The sequence below is a fragment of the Pempheris klunzingeri genome, chromosome 20 (assembly GCF_042242105.1).
Source record: "Pempheris klunzingeri isolate RE-2024b chromosome 20, fPemKlu1.hap1, whole genome shotgun sequence".
NCBI lineage: Eukaryota > Metazoa > Chordata > Actinopteri > Acropomatiformes > Pempheridae > Pempheris > Pempheris klunzingeri.
In genome coordinates, this window is record NC_092031.1 from 8,525,750 (window position 1) to 8,545,622 (window position 19,873).

The 19,873-nt window shown below is 43.3% G+C and overlaps 1 protein-coding gene across 1 annotated transcript in view; it reads left to right on the forward strand.

Annotated features, from left to right (window-relative positions):
- The window catches only part of LOC139220412 (zinc finger MIZ domain-containing protein 1-like), a 108,512-nt gene that overhangs the window by 67,893 nt on the left and 20,746 nt on the right, over positions 1–19,873 (forward strand). Inside the window, exons 3-5 of the mRNA XM_070852511.1 lie at positions 1,768–1,887; positions 7,648–7,761; positions 12,110–12,215. Coding sequence (XP_070708612.1) covers positions 1,819–1,887; positions 7,648–7,761; positions 12,110–12,215 — 289 coding nt within the window. The 5' untranslated portion in view covers positions 1,768–1,818. The remainder of the gene's footprint in view (positions 1–1,767; positions 1,888–7,647; positions 7,762–12,109; positions 12,216–19,873) is intronic.

The window sequence follows — 19,873 nt, forward strand, 5'->3', positions numbered from 1 at the left end:
TGTAACTGTCATGTCATGTTGCTGTGGTCGTGCTGATGCATATTAGATTTTATTAGATCATTTATTATTTTGCTCTTTTTGAACTCATGGCTGTAAATTCTTTCAAATGACCCCAATTTATGAAAATAAATATTTATAGAATTTATAATCCCGCCAGTACACTAAGGTCTGCAACTAGTGAGCCCAGACCTCCCTCAAGTCTCAAAAGTCCGTGTATGTGAGTCGTCAGGAGTGACAACAAACAAATCCTTCTGCAAAGATAGTCGAAAAACTCCTCTGATGTCTGTTTTCTTTATGAGCTTTCTAATTTATGGAGAGGAATGCACTAGTGCGCCCTTCTCTGCTCTCAAGTACAGGCATGAGCAGCTCCAATAGGTAGCATAAAAGCTCTTTAGCTGTCTAGTGGAGTAGATTACTGGCCCTACCGTTAAATCCAGCCAGAGACCCCTAAGTGAGCATTATCAGTGTGGTGCAGCATGCTGCCTCCGCTCTCTCTCTTTCTTTCTCTCTCTCTCTCTCTCTTTTCCTCTCTCTCGCTCATCTCACCGGTACTTTGTGCAGTGAAATTTCTCACTGTGTGATGGTAATGGAGAAAGATGGCGTAGGGGTGGGAGGGGTCTGAGTGATGGGGGCGAGTGTTTGAGTGAGAGATGATGCGCCATAGGGAGAGATGCGCCTGCAGTAGCAAGAAGGAGAGATTGAGACAGGATGAGATAAAGGATGCGTGAGGGGGGGAGAACACGGGCGAAGAAGGAGGGCCACACTTTTCACCGCCACCCATATATGCGCTTATTATTATTTCACACTCACCCCTCCACTTGAAACTGCAGGTCACTATGAGTTATGGCCGTGTGATATTTATTTAGTGTTGAATGCAACATTAAATCAGACCCCTGCAGGCAAAATTGATAACCTTTAATGTAGCTTGTAATACTTTTTAACTTGTGATAATGTTATGTAGCATGTCAGATCGTAGCCCCATTGTTTGCCTTCCGTGAAAAATTATTCCTCCTGAAAAAAAAAAAAAAAAAAGAGAGAAAGAGGTTTTCCATAAGCTGCTGCTCCAAAATCAATAGTGTGCTGTAAGGGGTTTTGTTAGAGGAACTCTTATGTAGCTGGAGAGCAGTGGGGGTGGTGGGGGGGGGGATGAAATGTGGAACATGTCTGGGCCCAGGGTACAGATAATTGTTAACCAAAGATTACATAATGGCTAAGTAATGTAAACAGAGAGCCACATGCCAAGTTAATGTTCTCACAGGCCAGGATGGATGGGATTCATGCAGTTTTCTGAGATACTGCTGATAGACACAGTGTTGTGTGTGTGTGTGTGTGTGTGTGTGTGTGTGTGTGTGTGTGTGTGTGTGTGTGTGTGTGTGTGTGTGTGTGTGTGTGTGTGTGTGTGTGTGTGTGTGTGTGTGTGTGTGTGTGTGTGTGTGTGTGTGTGTGTTCCTCCACCTCTGCTCATTTTCACCCCGAGGTGCTTTAACTATACATGGTCAGACATCCTCTCTAAGTCATCCAGTGTGTCCTCACTGAAGGTGTATGGCAGTGTTTGGGGCAACAGCCAGGGCTTGTTAAGGGTGTCACAGGAACTGAGAGGAATGTCATCCTTTAGGCTCTCCGAGGTGCTTGTCACCTGCCAAATCAATATCTCCCTGCTCAGCTCACAGCGCACACACACTAAACTGCAATATCCCGGTTGTGATGCGATTGGCAGCTTCCCTGGGAAGCGGCAAGCTTTAACACGTGTCTGTGCTTCTCTTGCAGAGCGGTCCAGTTTAATGGCTGGCAGGTAGAGGCCGAAGAGGGACAATCAACATGAACTCGATTCCGTCGATGGACAGACACATACAGCAGACCAATGATCGTCTGCAGTGTATCAAACAGGTGAGACACACCGTTGAGTCACTTGTCTGATGATTTACCAGCTCGCTTTACATTATGCTTTGGTATGTGAAGACTTGATACATTAGTCACATATGGCACATTAATGCTACCTGTTATGTGGGATACAGGTGGAAAGTACTTTAGTATTGTCGTAGTGAAATCTTGAAGTGCTGGTACTTTATTTTTCCATTTTAGGAAACTGTCTACTTTTACTATGACATTTACATATTGCAGGGAGACATGGGCCTCCATTAAATCAATCGTTACTTTGCACACTGAGATTTTATATTCAAAAAATAAGACAAAATGACACATAGAAGTGTCAACTTCTCAGGGGAAAACAGCCTGATAATGATGCATTTTTACATTTTAAAGAGTTTTAGCAGGAAGAGAAACTCTTCAGATAGGATTATTCTTAATCTTCTGAAACTATAAAGGAAAATTTTCTTCTAACTGAGAGCAGGAAAATTCCCAGAACCTGATATTGTCACCTTGACAGTGACAAAATGACATTTTAGTGTCGTAAAGCTCCCCATAAGTGTACTGGAATTGTCACGCTCAACTGAACCTGGAACATGCACAATAACAAAATACTGCTTACATGCTAAGAAACTAATATGAAAAACACAAGTAGTTTGTTTCACTTTGGTACCTTACTGTACTACTGTGTCAACGGTGTAAAATACATTATGGTCCTGTGACTTCTACTTAATTTCGACGTGTTGCCATGTAAACATGGATTATGTACAGCATTGATATTTGGCATCTAGGCTCTGATCTCGTCATTCCCCACAAGGAAGCTCAGAACAGCAGGGGAGTGATGACAATAACTTCCCCTAAAGGAGAATGTAGAATCAGAGCCTACAGGTGGATTCTTGGTGGAGATGAGGCTTTTGTCAGTATAGCTTTCAGATGAGAGAGAAGAGTACTCCATATGAGTGGCACATCGGACTTGAATTTACTGCTTGAACTAGCTTCATGAAAGGATATCAGTATTTCTTCCACGAGTACATATGTGGTGCTAACAACAATGCTAATGGAGAGATGTTTTATTGCCGTATACAGTTTATCCATCTGTTGCATTTCTCTGGATGTTTGGGTGCTTGCTGCTGACACAAAAAAAGAAGGGAGCCCACACACTGGGTTACACACACTCACAATCGTGGCCAGAGTCTGGTGGCCAAAGTGACTAATCTCCTCAGCCTTATTATCAGGACTGCGGTGTGACTCAGGTTACTTACTGGGGTCAAAGAGCGCAGGCTCACCTCCCTCCCCCATCATCACCCTTCTTTCTCCCTCCACCGCTGCTGACTCCCAGCAAGTCCTTTTGTTCTCCTCTCACCAGCGTTTACTGCGGGACGAATCTCTGGCAGAATTAAACAGACATACTTGCGTAACCCCGGGCTACAGGGCTCTCCCCCTTTGATCTCTTTTCTTAACTGACGGCCCGTTTTGTTTCTGGGCTCTGTGCTGGGGTCCTCCTCCTGAAAAGTACATCAGAAGGCCTTTGGGACAATGCATGGGGCCTGCACTTAAACACAAGTGTGGACGTGGCAAATTGTTTTACCCTCAGCAGGGAGTTCCCGGCTATTACTGAGAATGAGACAAGGTGAGGCAGATAGCAAGACGGGGCGAGTGTTTAGGGAGCAAACAGAGGGAAGCTCCTGTGTGAGGAGACAGGCTTTGATGTCCTTAAGTAATAAGGTAGAGAGAGGTAAACACTCTCTGTCTTCAGTCTGGTTACCTTCTTCACAGCAGGATATTAAATATTCAATATCCACTCCTTCTTTAGTCATACAAGAGGTGAAATTGGATTCCAGTAATACACTGTAATACTAATAGCTGATGAATTATTCTGTAAAGGAAGTTCACAGATCAGGAAAAGGGATTTGCATCTGTCAAACACAAAAGTGTAAACAGTTCAAATGTTGCGGGGTTAAATTTATTAACCCCACACGGCAAAATTTTAAACAAACACATCCCAGTGTCAGTGGCTGGGGAAGCAGCACATGGGTAAACATGCCAATTAGAGAGATCCATGGCATACAAGGAGGCCTCCAGTCCATCTAATAAATGGTTAAGCACCGGGTCATTTCAAACCAACCAGTAAGAGCCAGCACCCTGCTAATAGAGGCAGCTTTGTGCCGCAGACAATCAGGGTTTGGAAGGCCCGCATAATAAATACCATTTATGTCCTGCCAATTAGACTAGCAGTGAGCCCATTCAGCCGGTCGTCTATTCTCCTCCCCGCACACAAAGATGATCATCAGGGGAGATCAGAACAATTAACTCACTATCTTCCCCCCCTGCTCCCCATTGTCCAATATCCAAGCCATTAAAATAATTAAGGAAATATTGTAAACCAATCCAGCTGTTTGCTTTAATTGAAAGTGTGCACATGCTGAAATTTGCCATCTCAAAGGCAATACGGACGTGGGGCAGGAATATAAATGAAGCCTCCTCCATTGTGTTGTTGTTTTCTGGAAGATGTGACATGTCTGTCTGAATACTCCCAGCCAGTGCTGCGGACAGGGGAACAAATTGATTTTGTTGCTCAAATGATAAATTACTGCTGAGCGCAATGATAAAGTAGAGGAAATTGGAATCTGTCAGCCTGATTGAATCATGACTTGAAAGTTAAATCAGAAATCATTACAGTGGTAATTTCTAAATTGCCGTCTTGTGGTGAAATTGCAGTAATGTGGTTTATAAACAATAACTAAAATGAAAGTCTTCAGAAACTATGAAAACACGGTTATGTTTCACCCCAGGACACTAAGTTTGAAACTTAAAATGTGTAAAAAATCAATCAGATGTCTCGTTTACTTGTGCATTGCTCGATATTGGTCGACAGACAAAATTTACCCAACGGCAATTTTGGTAATCAAGTAATCCTTTTAGCCATTTATTAAGCCAAGATGCCAGACATAAGCTTTTTAAATGTTAGGACTGTCTGCAACAAAACATTTGAAGTTACCGTAGTAACCGTATCTTAGGCTCTGTGGCCAAATTTTTACATTTTTGGACATTTAAAATCTTAATCTATTAATCAAGAAAAAAAAGAATCAACAGATGAATTGATATTGAAAAAAATAGTGGCAGGCCTGAAACTTTTTACAGTAATAATTGGAAAAGTACTGACTGTTTGTCTCTTTATGATGTGTTCAGGTGCATCTAAATACCTCAAGGGAACTATTATCTTTAAAAAATGAAACAACAAAATCGACGTGTTCACTTGTTTAACCTCCAAACAGACGAGGATGCTTTAAAAAAAAAAAGATCCATAAAAACAGTTATCTGATTGCAACTCCAGCACACAGTGTCTCGGTTTGTTTTCCTCCTTCACATCCTGGAATTGCACTGTTGTGAACACTTTGGGGAAGATGGGCTCCGTGATACTGCTGGTATCTATTTCAGAGACAGTAGTTTTCCTCTCACTGTGGGGAAGCCAGTTTGCTGTCAGACTCTTCACTCAGTGATACGTACACAGGTTTGGCGGAAACTATGAACTCTCCTCTCGCTGCAGGAGCACTTCCTCAGACTGTAAGTGCCAATATTTCAAGATAAACTGGAAAACAACCCTCACTGTACTGCTGCTGCTGTGCTGCATGGTGATGCAGCTGTTTTCATCTGCCACTATGTTCTTTCCAGGGTTAATTGTCTCCATTAATATGGTTTTGGTGCTCTGGGACGTCGCTGAATGCAGAACAACAGCAGCAGCAAAACCAAAAGCTGTGATTTTTGAAAGAGAAGGGAGTCTTTGCCAAATCGTATGCGCTGTCACATTCAGTTTAGCTGCAGATGTGCAGATCAAGTCGTTTCCAGACGTGACTACAGAGTATGATTGTATCTGAAGAAAGCTGTGTTCTCAGGACACTGTGCGTCCTGTCCATCTTTGTTTCCCTCAAACTGGGCCGAGCTTTGACTGGAGTGTAAATGTTGGAGGATCACTCTCACCCAGGGGACGAGGATGGGGTGGGTCGGGGGGGAACGAGGAGTCTCTTGGCCACTAGTTTAGGTTTGATTGGTGGGTTTTGGCCGGAGAAGGGGGAACATCTGTGGCATGGCGGTGCCAAGCTCTCCATGTGACAGCCACACTGGTGGGACCAATTGTTCTGAGTGCAAAGAACAGTAATCACTTCAAGCCCAAGTGCTGGTGGTGTGTTTTTTTTTTTCCCCCTCCCTTATTCTCCCTCCTCCTCCCTATTCTCCCCCTTTCCATCCTTGGTGCACTGATTGCGTGTGTTGTCTAGCTTCCAGACTCATCTAAATTTAGCATCTGTGGATGTGTGTGTGCTTCTCCAGGAGACTTAATACACCAGTAGACTTTACATGCTCAGCAACACTACCGCGCCTCGTCCCAGTGTCCCCCAACAAAGACATGCTGGCCGAGTGGAGAACAGCTTCGGACAGAACACAAAATAAACAAGACTCGTTTCATCCGGCCCTTGTCAAACGCGGGCTTTGTAAATTGATATGAAAGCTGTCTTATCAAATCCTGACCTCTGCTGCCCCCTAAAGAGCAAACAAGACAAAAGCACTGTGAGGCAGTGACTTTCCTTGTCTCCTTTCTCCCTGACAGTGAAATCAAAGCACGCCGATGTGTTAGGAAGGCAGCAATTCACTTTAAGCTGACAAACCTTTCTGCTTACCTTTGATGCTGTGGAGTGGGGGTCCATTTGTTCCTGGTTTGTACAAGTGCACCGCAAAGTCTTGCGTGCATTATCTCTCTAAAGGCAATAGATTTCTGCAGAGTTGAGGTGGTGTGTCTACTCTTCTGTGTATGAAGTGATTCATATTGAGGTTTGAGAGCCTGTAGAGAAGAAATGACCAACAGCGAGTATGATGTGGCGACCTAGAGAGGGCTGTTTTCAGTTCCTTTGCAGCTCCTCAGCTAGACAGACAACAGGGTTAGTGAGTGGGCTGCTGGCTCCAGTCGGGGAATGAATGCTGTAAAGGGGTTCCTGTAGGTCAAGGAGCCTGTTGTCAGATAAAGTCACAGCACAGCTCAAGGCTGGCTGGTGAAATAACGGCTACCTCGGCTATTCATGCAGCCACACAGGGAGATTTATTGCACTCAGTGGCGAGGCGGTGCTACAGAGACCTGTGGAGAGTGAAGTGGAAGCATGAGTCTAATGGGGACATACCCCTTCAGCCCTGTCCATTAATACTTTAAACCGAAAACATAAGTCTTCTAAAGTGTAATAAGATACATTTTGGGAAATGTGGTCGTAAAATGCTGTTTTCTTTTTAGCCACTTTGAGTGCTTTAAATTATTCATCACGTTATTGGCATGACCTTTGTTATGGTGACAAGTGAGTTCCTCTTTTTTACAGTCTATCTGTCCATTTTCCATCTCTTATCCGGGTTCAGGGCACTAAGCAGGTTGTCACACCACATTCTCCACCTATATTGATTTTAGATATACTTGCTTTTGATATGGAAGTTTTTTGAAGGAGGTGTAAAAACATTTTTGCAAGGAAAATGAGCAGTATTGCATAACAGGTGAATTGTATTTCAGTTTTAGTTAATATTGCCTTTTTATTTATATTTTTTTCAAAAATAATTTGTTGTCTGTATACAACCCATACTTACGTAAATAGGCACCTGTATTTTTATCGTGCATATATGCATACATGTCACAAATAGGCTTTATGACAGAATAAAGCATAGTAACAAGAAGATTCATGACTTCATCACATCCGTTGATCCTTACTGGACTCTAACATATTCCCAAACTGTCCCTTTTTTTCCCTCCAGCACTTACAAAATCCAGCAAATTTCCAAACAGCAGCGACCGAGTTGCTGGACTGGTGTGGCGACCCTCGAGCCTTCCAGCGCCCCTTCGAGCAAAGCCTGATGGGATGCTTAACGGTAAGTTGCCTGCCGTGACCCCCCTCTGCAGTCGCACACCTCGCAGGTTCAAGGACAATAAAAGGGCCGCTAAAACAACTGCTTCATTGGCTCTTTCCGTAAGTCCCTCTTGGGTACGAGGGAACCAATGTTTAGCTGCCTGATCTTCACTGAGGTCACTGGAAAATAAAAAGCATTTCACCCTGTAGGAGCTACTGAGATTCAGTCACCTTTCAGTGACTTCAGTTACAGTTTGTTCTGAGGCTCATGAAATCAGCCCACTGGAACATGAGACGGATTGCAATAACGTCCTCAAACCACAAAGCAATCAGTGCTTATAGGGAAATACAGTTAGTAAGCCCTTAATTCCCTTACTTAATTGCCTAGGGGCTTTTGATTAATTGAATAATTAGTATCCCATGACATTTAGAAAAAAGACCCTTTGAAGCCATATACTGTAAACAAAGCACGATTTTGACCAAAATGGCAAAATGCATCATAGTCATTTCCAGGAAGGTGTGCATAGGCTATTGTGAGTTGACAATGTTTTACTGAATTGCGAAATATTCACTTCTAGCTCTTCTAAAGGCCCTTTTGCTCTCTTTCATGTTCATTTTACATTTAAAAGGAATATGTATCAGTTACTCTCTATAGGCTTTAGATGGTAGCTCTGAAAAGTCTGCAGCTCGCTCCTTCATGGTGGCTATCACCTTGGATTTACAGTGGTAACAATGGATTCCAATGACTATACAGCCTCATGCTGAAAGAAAACGACCAATATGTCCCTAAAAACTTCTCAAACCAATTCAGCTCTCCACTGCCCAACAGACATAAGTATGAGACAATATTGCTAAATACGCAGATGCTGTTTGTTGCTAGCCACAACCAATGTTAGCAATTCTAGCTAGTTACGTGCAATAGATACAAACAGCAGTTGCGATAAATGGCAGCTGTTTCTGGAAAAGAGGCTTTTATTTTTTTTTGGCAAAATAGTATTTGAAGCATATTGAGCATCCACAGGGACAAAAGAGACGTGTTTTATTAACCAAACTACAGGCTGGCACAGCATATGTTGCCGGTGTGGTTAGCTGCTCACCTTTGTGCGACTACATCGGCTTACGTTGGTCATGATGATGACAACAACAACAACCGGTTGTTTAGTTAGCCATAATTTGGAGCGCAGAGTGTCTGGAGCATACCAAGCATACGGATAAGCAGATTAGTGTTTCAAGAAGTTTCTGTGGACGGTGGTGCTTTCTTTCTGGTTTTGTTTGTTTGTTTTTGCCATGGCTCTCAGCCACCATTGGAATCCATTGTAACTCTTTTGAATCCAAACTGACTGCAGCTGCCGTCTGCCACAAAGGAGCAAACTACAAACTGTTCAGATGCGCCACTTTTCAAACCTACAGGGGGCGAGTATTTGATGGGATTTTTCCATTGATTTTGAGTATTTCTTTTATAAAAACCTCTTCTGAATTATTCTGTGTCAAGACTTACTGAAAGGAATTACTGTCTGTACAAAGAGACACAACAGACTGTCCAAGCAGATGGATGGACTGTGAATGTGTCACTCACCTGTCACCTTGGGCCAAACTGTGCTTTAACATGTACATTCCCACACTGCTTCCAGCAGTAGATAAGAGATACATATAGCCCCTGTTGGGTGCAATTTGTAACCCCATCGTGCAAGTGTGGCTACAGCGAGCGAAGGAACCCAAGAGATTTGTACTTGAGCACCACAGTGAAACCGCTTTGACACATCCCTCTATTCAAGTGATTGTTTGTGCTGCAGCTTTAATGTGCAGCAGCAGGTGCCTTTTCCTCCATTTCGCCAATTCAATTTGTTTCCTGCCGCGAAAATCTCAAGGCTTTTCCTTTTAGTTTATGGGTTGTATAGACCTTGGCGTGAACCACACTGGGAGGGAGCACAGAGAATCTGATGTGATTGTGAAATTACCCGGTTTCAGACTGTAATGGTAAACACTTCACCCTGTTGCCTGCATGTTCGTATCTCACTGCTGCCTCATTGCTGCCATTTGGTGATGTCAGACAGGTGGCTTCACTGCAAATATACTTATTGTGTCAAGAGAAGTTTGCTATAATACCAAACAACAGTCTGTCAATGGGTTGAGCATAAGATTTCTTCAAATTAGACTAAAAATCAGGCCACTATGAAACATACATCTTCATAACATAGTTAATAAGACACTCTCTGCTTCTTTACACCTGGAGTTTCACTAGGTGGTTGACTGACATTACGCTGAATTGATGAGCAAATAATCTCATCTCACTAACTTTTAGCTTGAATTTCTAAAGTTTCATTTGATCTTTTTTAGTCACACTAAAACACCCAAAAATCTCCAAATGGCCTAGCTAACGGCATCAGCCTCAGCTGTACTTTGTGTTTAGTGCTGACAACGTGGTAAACCTGAAACATTAGCATGTTATCATTGTCATTGTTAGCATGCTGACATTGCCTGAATACAGCCCATGGATGTATTTAAGCACTAGGTATAGCGTTGCCACACAGCCTTGCTTCCAATTTTTCCCAATGGCCACTTGTCACCCATTGGTTTACAGACAGCAGTTTTGAAGCCTCGGGTTTGGCATTTTGACGTAGACATTTAAACTAAATGGGACCATAATTGACAAAATGAGAATCATGCTGTATTAAAGAAGAGTTGAAACTAGCAATAAAGTCCCAAAACTCATTAGGAAAGTGTTTACTGAGGTAATACATCAAGTGACAAGTAGGGTAATTTTATCATAGACCTCCATACAAATGGGCTTTTTTTTTTTGCAACCAGTGGAGTCGTCTCCTGCTGGCCATTGGAAAAATGCACTTTGCACACTATGTGGTATTCATGCTGCAAGGCACCAGTTACTCATGACAGCAAAGTGGCAAAAAAAAAAAAAAAGTGACTATTCAATTCACCAACACAACTCCACTGACTGTGTACAATTTAGCTCCTGAAATTAGAACTACTTGTTGTGCTTCTTACACTAGAATTACCAAGTTGAGATTCTAATTAGACAGCCTATACTCGTATATCTTCTTCTTAATGGGGGATTCCTATAAATAAAGGCCAGATATACATATTCTGTTTTGGTGTCACGTCAAGACTATACTTACAGGAGATAATGATATGGTGCAGCAAGCAGTGTTCAGCTGTACTACCTCGGGGCTTGTCTTGAACTTCGGAGTGTGACAGCAGGATCGCGGTTATGAAAACCCAGGCAGGCAGAAGAATCTGTCTCTAGTGAGGCATGCTGGTCCACACAGACCTTAGTATGTCCTAAAGGTCTAAATGTCTTGAGCAGGTCTGTTTGAGCTGATAATGGCAAAGGTAAATCAAAGCAATGTGTGCCACATCAGGGTGATTTACATCGCCTCCTGTGGCATGTGGATGTTTCTCTTAATGTTTCCTCTCAGTGGGTACCTCTGTACTGGAGGCCACATTTTCTCCTCGTCTTGCCGTCCACTGACTCATATGGAACTGATAAACTTGCAGTGACTTTATCCTTTAAGTTAAACTGGGTCTTTGATGCTGCCAAACTTCACTCTTATATAACAGACGGAATCTGGGAAAATGTCAAGACAAAATATTAAGTCCTTTGATGAGTTTAAATGCCAGGATTGGCCACTATTCAGTGTATTTTTCTAAAGTAATCTATTCATGCAATGATATATCTTTGAAAATTAGAATTTAATACCAATTTGAGAGCAATATCATTGCTTTGACAAAGGAGATTATGGATCCAATCCTGTTTATTATGTAACTTTGTAAAAAGAAGGGGGAGATTTCAACATTTTTACTATTTTCTCATCAACTTCTGCAGTCAAACGAATAAAATCAAGCACAAATGTCACTTTGTGTACTGAAATGCAGAGACAGACAAAAAAAAAAATTCTGTTCTGAAAATAAAATAACACATTTAAAGGATTGTGCAGCCTTGTAAGAGATATGCACTTTCTCGTGTGCTCTAGTGTTGAGCTGATAATGGGATCAGCATTTTTGTGACCTTCTATCTAGGAACAAAGATAGAATAAGATAGAGTAGAATGGGAGAATAAAGATAACAATTGAGTTAATAAAACCTTCAAAAACCTTGTTTGAAAAGACTAATTTTTTTGCCTGTTTGAAAAGGAGATTATCCACAAATCTATAAAGCACCATTTCCTATTGTATTGTCTGTATTAAGAAATGCATTCATTGACATCCTGTCTTCATTTTTGTTTTCAGCATCAGCACATACAGCCTGCTTTGATGAAATGCTCTGTCATTTAGTTGCTCTCTCGTTAGGAATGAAACTTAATAGAATACCTGACATTGTCCTGACTGAGTGCTGCATGCTGTCGTTGTGTTCAGGTGGTCAGCCGCGTAGCAGCACAGCAGGGCTACGACTTGGACCTGGGCTACCGACTCCTGGCCGTGTGCGCTGCCAACAGGGACAAGTTCACTCCAAAATCAGCAGGTAAGACCAGAGTTTTCTCAACCACCGTCTCAGGCCATCTGGCCATGCTGGCCTCGCCGGGCTCAAAGTTCCTGTCTGCATTCTTGGCAGCATTTCATGATACACACCCATCGCTGCTAGACTGTATAAGACCCTGATACTCCAGAAAAGTACTGTACACCTAAATGGGTTGGACAGTATTAAAATGGTCACAGGCATGTTTGAATTCATGTCACTGAACTTAGATTCTTTTATTGCATGATAAACAGTCCAGCAATCTTTTTTTTTTTGAGGGGGTTTTCAACAAAAATAGTAAGTACCTCGTCCCTTTTCCTTCTCACTGAAATTAAGCATTACCCTCTAATATCAACATAAAAACAACTGGTTCACAAGCTGGAGAACTACAGCACAATCTATTTTCTTTTCTGAAGACTAAGTGTGTACAGCAGAATACTCCATTTGTCACAGACAAAAAAAAACACTGTATCAGTGATGATGAGTTCCTGTTTACACACAGCACTGCCATCTTGCTACAGTGATGGATTATTGGGACAGATGTATGCTGCTAAATGTTGTTATCAAGCTGGCGGAAAAGCATGCTGAAGCTCGATGGGAATGAAGATGTATAGGCTGTCAGCAGCTCGGAAGATAACAGGAATATTTTGTGCTCCTTTACAGTTTTTGATTTGTGGTTTCCACCTGTCTTGGGTTACGAGGAAAGCAGGGTTGTGCAATTGCTTCTGTAGGCTTGGCCTCTCCGCTGAGCCATCCTACGTCAGGACATGAAAGTCGAAGCCACATATTGTTTGAGTTTTCACTCGTGTTTGCCTTTTCTGATTTATGGCCTCCATGGTTTTATATGTGGTAATATGAGGCTTCAAATCATGCAATGTCACTCTTATGTCAGCCACGGGAGGGGAATCATTCTCCGCCTGCAATGAACTTACTCTGCCAAATGTTCTAATTCTACTTAATGCTAAATCAAATCTCAGGCCCTACTTTATGGGCTTAGATAAGATTGCCAATTGATTCTCTGTCTGAATAATTTCCTGCAACAGTAGTCATTTGGAAACCGGCAAGTACTCGAGTCTAGGCAGCATCCCAAAGTGCATTTCATGGACAATTATGTACCTGTATATGCATGAATATTTTGAGAGGAGAGGCCTGTAAAAAGAGAGAAAGAGTCTATGGAAACCAATGAGGAGGCATTCTCCTGCAAAGCTCCCAGACGCTTTTTCAGAGTGGAGGCCCCAGTCAAGGATGTTGTTAAGGCGGAGAGAAAGCCCTCTCTGGTAGCCAAGGGAGATGGCTCTTAAACGACACTCCCACAGGGCCCCACGGGCAGTACCCACTCCCCGACATCCAGCTGGGCCGTTGCTGAGTGACGGGGGAAGGGAGTGAGTCACATGACGGGGGCCAGGCTGGCGGGCAGCAGGTCAGCCATCCAACACCAGAGACAGACGAGTCAGTGTCTCCCATCCATCGAGGAGACTTTTGGAAGCCTGAATAGGCCGACAACAAAGGTAGATAGAAACTACCGAGAAGTCTGTGCAGACATGGGAGGAGGTGAATTTTGTTTAATTGAATACTGCGTCCTGTGCATGATGTTGTTTTAATGAAAACTAATTAAGCCAAATCTGACAGTTTTCCTTGATGAAATCCAATAATTTTTTTTTTTTTTCAAATTCTCAGCTCAGTCATAAATACGACAGTCTGCCATTTGTTGCATAACAAGGTTTTTTATTGGATATAGACAGCTTGAAACCGTTCCACCTTATGTTTGCTCCTTATCTCAGATAATATGGGGGCTCATGTAGCCCAAAACCCTAGTAGTTTGCAGAAAAAGTGTCCAAAGAACATTTGAAGCCAAATCTTACTCTGATAACCACAGGCCTGCTCATTCGCATCATGCATCTTGTAATCTGCTCTGAAAATCTATGTCGAAAGATGTCCGGTGGTTACAAGTGGCACTGTGTGCCACAGAGGACATCAGGTCAATGGATGAGCACTAACAAGTAAATCAGATTTGCTGTCCCTTTTTAACCAGGCGGAGCTTGTCTTGGCTCCGACATACGGCGTGGTCGAGCTATTACAATTCTGTTATGTCATCTAAATTCCTCTCCCGAACATGGGAGGAAATCGAGGGGGAAATTGTGTAGAGGGACGTGCAGAGTTGATTTCAGCAGTAAGAAATCAATGTTCACAGTCAAATTTCAGCTGAAACAGGTTGTAGCTTTGACAAATTGATTCATCATGAAATGCCTGCAACAGTTTAAGACATTGTTTGCTCTCTTTTTTTTGTAAGAAAAAGCTTAGAATGGCAAAACTCAAAGAAATAGACCTCGATCCTAACGTCACCATCAATATGTACCCTCTGGCCTGAGGACAACTTCACCATCACCCCCTATTGATTTTTATCAGTTAACGTACGTATCTGAATTTCAGCAAAGCAAATAGTTCAGAAGTTTGGATAATGTCTGTTGTTGTTTGTTGTAAACTAAATGCCTCTGTAGCAGATTGGAAATGGAAAACTCTACCTACTATGCGATTCATTGAATAGTACCACTGATCTCAAGTGGCTAGAGAGCGGAGCAGAGCTGGGGGAGGGGCCTCTGCCTGCTAGTAGTGACCTCTTTGTGAATGAGATTAGCCTGCTCTATTAATCTGTGATTACTTGGACTGTCTTACCACAGGGCGAAGCCACGCACGTGGAGCCGTGGCGACATCAAAGCAGGGAGATCACTCGCTCAGTGTGGATAAACTCATCAGGGCCTCCCCTCCCTCTCCTTCTCTCTCTCCCTCTCTCCCTGTTACAGGGAACATTACAACCCCTCTTAGGCCCATTTCCTCAGTGTCACACCCCTCCTGCAGGACTGCAGTGGTTCAGTCTGGTTCGAGAGCGTCGACAAAACGCTTAATCACGATTTTTCCTCCAAGAGGGTCAGAGTGGCACATTCTCAATTGTTTGCGCCTCAGCAACCTCTTGGAATTCCTCAGCTCCAAAGAGTGAAAGGAGGCACCAACTTATAAGGGGTGGGGGGGTGCAGTTGAAGTTTTTCAGTCGTTCATTCTGCCGTGTAACAAACGCCTGGTAAACCAGCTATTCAGCAGATAATTAGTTGGGCTCCAGGTCTCGCTCAGGCTGGTTTGTCTCTTCACTTGTTTTACACATGCAGAGCTGTTTTCAAGTTTGATCAGCAGACATCGTGGGACGTAGTTAACACTGTCAGCAAGGCATCCTTTTTTCATCTTGTTTAAATTGATGTGGTCGTGGGATTTTTTTAGGGTGGAACAAAACACAGCAGTATGTAAGGTTTAACAGTTCTTGGAGTGAATCAGACAATCTACAATCCAGTTTAGAAAGTAAACTTTTTTGTTAAAAGCTATGAATAATTTACTTCAATTAAATGGAAAGAGGAACAGTGTCTTAAGGCTAGTAGTCTTATTTCAAGCCAAACAGGAAAATGGCAAAAAAAAATTCTCACTGATTTCAAAGATAAAAAAGACGTTTACTACTAAAATAAGTTTAAGGTTAAGATGAAGGTTTCTTTCAAGTTTGCTTTAAAGCTTTTATAATTTCACACTGAAATGGTTGAATTCTTTAGTTTGCTAGAGTGTGAATCTAACGCTAATTTCCTCCGATCTGTAGCTTGAAGTGCTGATCGTGCATCAGCTTTTATCGTGCCTTCCAGTGAAGTGGTAAGATGCGGAGGTCAGACATGTTGTCACTGAGCTGTGGAAAGGTCTTCACTTCTTCATATAATGCAGACGTCAGAAACACACACAGGCCTGCAGGGCTATAATTTCTGATCCCAGAGCTTTCCACACCAAAATGTTTTTTCTTACATTTCTGTCTCTCTCTCTGCCCGGTGTGCTTCAACATATAGTTAAATTGCGGCTTTTCCTAAATAGAGAATGAGTCTGAAAGCATTGTTGGTGGCCGAGACCTTGCAGCAGTTGAGTTGGATCTGAGTTATAAACATGAGTTAATCAGGTTCAAATGCAGATTTAAGGCTTTATTTTTCCAGTATGAAAATTTTATTTCAGATGCTGATGAGGCAGCCGCTGTTCCTCAAGTGCTGTTTGCTATTCTTTTAGTCCGAGAACTAAGACCCAGTTTAAAGATGAGCGTTTAAAAGACAGTTGCACGGATTCAAGAAACCGCTTTGCTGCACAGCACGCGTCTGTAAAGACGGACCCACGAGTTAACAAGGTTAAAGGCTTATTATGTGCACCTGATTCTTAGAAAGATATGAGTGTCACAGAAGCTATAAATCCCCACTGTGTCCACTTTAGACAATGTATGTGTTTTACACTGTGTGATCACCATATGAGAAGCCTTCCAGGCAGCCAGACATGATTGATGTGTTAACTTGCACTAAGGGTGCAGGGCTGTAAGTCACCTGCCGTGCACTTAGCTGATAGTAAATACCAGGAGAGCAAATACAGGCAGCAGAGAGCAGAGATAAGAGCTGTTGAGCTTGTCCGTCTTTCCTCCCTTCTATGTAGTTGTCGCAGTTATTATGTCTGTAGCAGTAGGAGGTGATTGGAAGCATCTTCAGCCACTCCATATGGCTCTGTAATTTGCTATGTGACAAAATCAGATGTATGCGCATCAACATTAATTTGCATCATACCTCTAACATACATCTCTAATTAAATGCTTATCATTGTGTTTCAGCCACAAATCAGTTGCATTTGAAACCTCAATTGGTGAGTGTGAGCATTTTTACTTGCAGATGACAATAGACTCTCCTGACCGCCTCAGGTGGTGTGTCTACCCGCAGTTTACATGGTTTATATGGGTATGATGATTTATCCAATAGCTTACCCGGGCTCATGTGTGCTGAAAGACAAATGTGGTCTAATTGGCCCCTCCCTCTCTGATTTCTACCCTCTTTGCATTACGAAGCCACAATACCCAGTGCTCTCCTCCTCCTCCTCCTCCTCCTCCTCCTCCTTCTCCTGGTCCTCCATGCCCCTTAATTACAACGACTAGTTTGATGGATTAAGTCGACTGTATGCAAAGACAAGGTTTTGGGGCTAAAATCACAGCTTAACATATCCACCTGAACCATTTCTACCACCTCCTTTCAGTGGGACTTGCTGTGCGCCTCCCTTGTAACAAATGTTGCTTAAAATGAATTGATTGAGGCTTCTTTAACTCGTTGCTCTGGACCCAGGCCAAGATACAGGCTGTCTAGCACATTAGGCACCACCCCCCTTTGCAGGTTTGAAATGTGAGCTGCCTGCATTTTTTTTCCTCTCCTCTCCTCCCTCCCTCCTCCCCTCCTCTCCCTCCCCTCCCCTCCCCTCCCTCTCTCCCTTCTGGCGAAGTGGCTGTGGCTGCTTCTGTGTGATGTGTGTATTGGGAGAGCAAGCAATGGATCACTAGACAGAAAAAGAAGATACATCAATAACTGCTGCATACATCCGAGGTGAGGAGATAAGCATTTGGTTCTCTCTCTCTCCCTCTCTGCCTGTCCACCCCCCCACCCCTACCCCACCCCACCCCTCTGTGTCTCCCCCCCTCCCCCCCCTCCCCCTATGTCTTTAACCCTTTCCTGCTGCAGAAGCCGGCTCCTAATTTTGCTGAATTATTTGTTGCAGTACGTACCTTTCTTCTTCTCTGACCACAAATGTGTGTCCTCCTCTTCTCCTCGTGGCTGTTAGTGCTGTGTGAAGTCCCCCACCTCCCACCCCCCCCCCACCCCCGTTTTCCCTCTCATTGTCTCTGGGGTATTTGTTGCTTGAGTGCAAAGAAGCCGGTGGCAAGTACAGCAGGAGCCCATTAGCAATGACTCCATCTGTGATTGGTTTTGCCTGCGAAACGGAGAGAGCAGCCATGAATAATTGATGTGTATTGTGCAGTCAGTCACTGGACACGCAGGGAGAGAGGAGAGGAAAACAGAGAGAAGCTGCTGCCCTGAGACACCGAGGGAAATACGGGGGATGAGGGAGGGAGGGGGGGAGAGAGAGGAAGAATGTTAGAGAGAAGAGAGGAAGGTGGGAGGGAAAAGAGACACAGAGAAAGAGCTTTAAAATAGCTGCTGGCTTCAGTAGTGCAGAGATTAAGGCTGCCCTGTATCGCCTTTGTTCTGCTGTTGCAGATTCGTGCTCAGAAGTGTTTCTAGACACATGAGTCCCCCTTTTTTCTGTGCAGTGAAGAGTGAGAAATAAGCAGGGACATTGCTGGAGTTAGTCTGGTTGAAATGCGGGTGGCATTTTAGACATGGAGGGGGGGATAGAGGGGGAGTCTTTGCTGCTGTGAATAGGACAGAGCTGCGAAGCTGTGAGCTGTCAAAAGGAGGAGACAACAGTTGAAGAGGGTTGTGTTTGCAGGGGGTGTATTCAGTGACAAGAGGGAAGGTGGATCTGCAGCTACTGCTGCTGAGAGGAACTTCACATTATTTCACCCCTGGGGGGCGGACAGATAGAGGGTTGATTCCTGTATTTGTGGGTGCAGGCAGGGCACCCCGCCACGTGTTAAACTAACGGAATGGGGTTTGACAGTATGACGAGTGCCTCGCAGCACCCTGCGTGATAGAGTTGCAACAGCTGACTGCTGCATTTGACCCACTTACAGCTCACACAGAAGGGGTCAAAATGGCCTTGATTATCTCTCTGAGTCGCACTGACCTACTTGAGGCGTCGTTTTCCGCAAGACTCTTGGCAGTTTATCACACCCACTCCCCTCTGTGCCGCACAGAGCAACCAGCAATGCTCGCTGCAGATTCTCCCCCTATGTAGTAATTCACTGGTTTCAGATCAGTGATTCAGTTACTTCTCATGATCCAATCACGTCTGGTGCTTTGAGTTTTTTTAAATGGGAGCAACAGGTTTGAATTTTAGACACTTAACTGCATTGAGATGCTAATGCAGGAATGCTTCATTAAATATCTTTTGAGTATCAAATGTCTTTAGGCTCGAAAGATGCCTCTGATAGGTTTGCCGCTTGCTGCTTCATTCACAGCCGTTTTTTTTTTACTTTGAAAGTTTGTCACCATTGAAAGGAGCAAACTACAAACTTTTCAGTGCAAGCAAGCAAAAGATAGATTGTAGATGGAGTAGTCCTTTAATGAATGAGTTTCTGTTAAGAGATTAAGTCAGCTGGCGTCATGTTTTTCTCCCATTGACCTCGCTTGAGAATAATATTCTGGCATGCTCGTTTCTTTATTGTTCACTTTACTGTCTCTTCACCAAGTGGGGTTTTGTCTAGCTGTACAGTAAAGTCCTGGTTTCGGCAATTATTCAATGATTTTTTTCCCACTAAAATGTGTCTGTGGGACAGCTCCCAACATGCTAAGACAAGAGAAGTTTTGCAACAGGCAGTGTTGGTAAAGAGATGTCTGGCTAGCTGTAAAGTACTCCCCCCCCCCCCCCCTTCCAACTATTCATTACTGTTGTTTTGTCAGCTTCAATGAATCTCTTGTTCTCTGTATTGGAGACATTTTTGTTTTTTGTCCCTCCAAGTTGCGAAATTGCGCTGACCTTTTCCTTGAAGTGTGTTCGATAAAATCCCCAATCAAAATAACAGCAATTGGCAAGAAGGAGAAGTTGATACCATTTGTGTTTGTGTGGGACATGCAGGCTGATTTCATGTGGCTTTTTAACGAAAGAACATCCAGCAATAAGTAATTACAGGATGCAGTTTGTTTACACCTCTTGTTATATTGCGA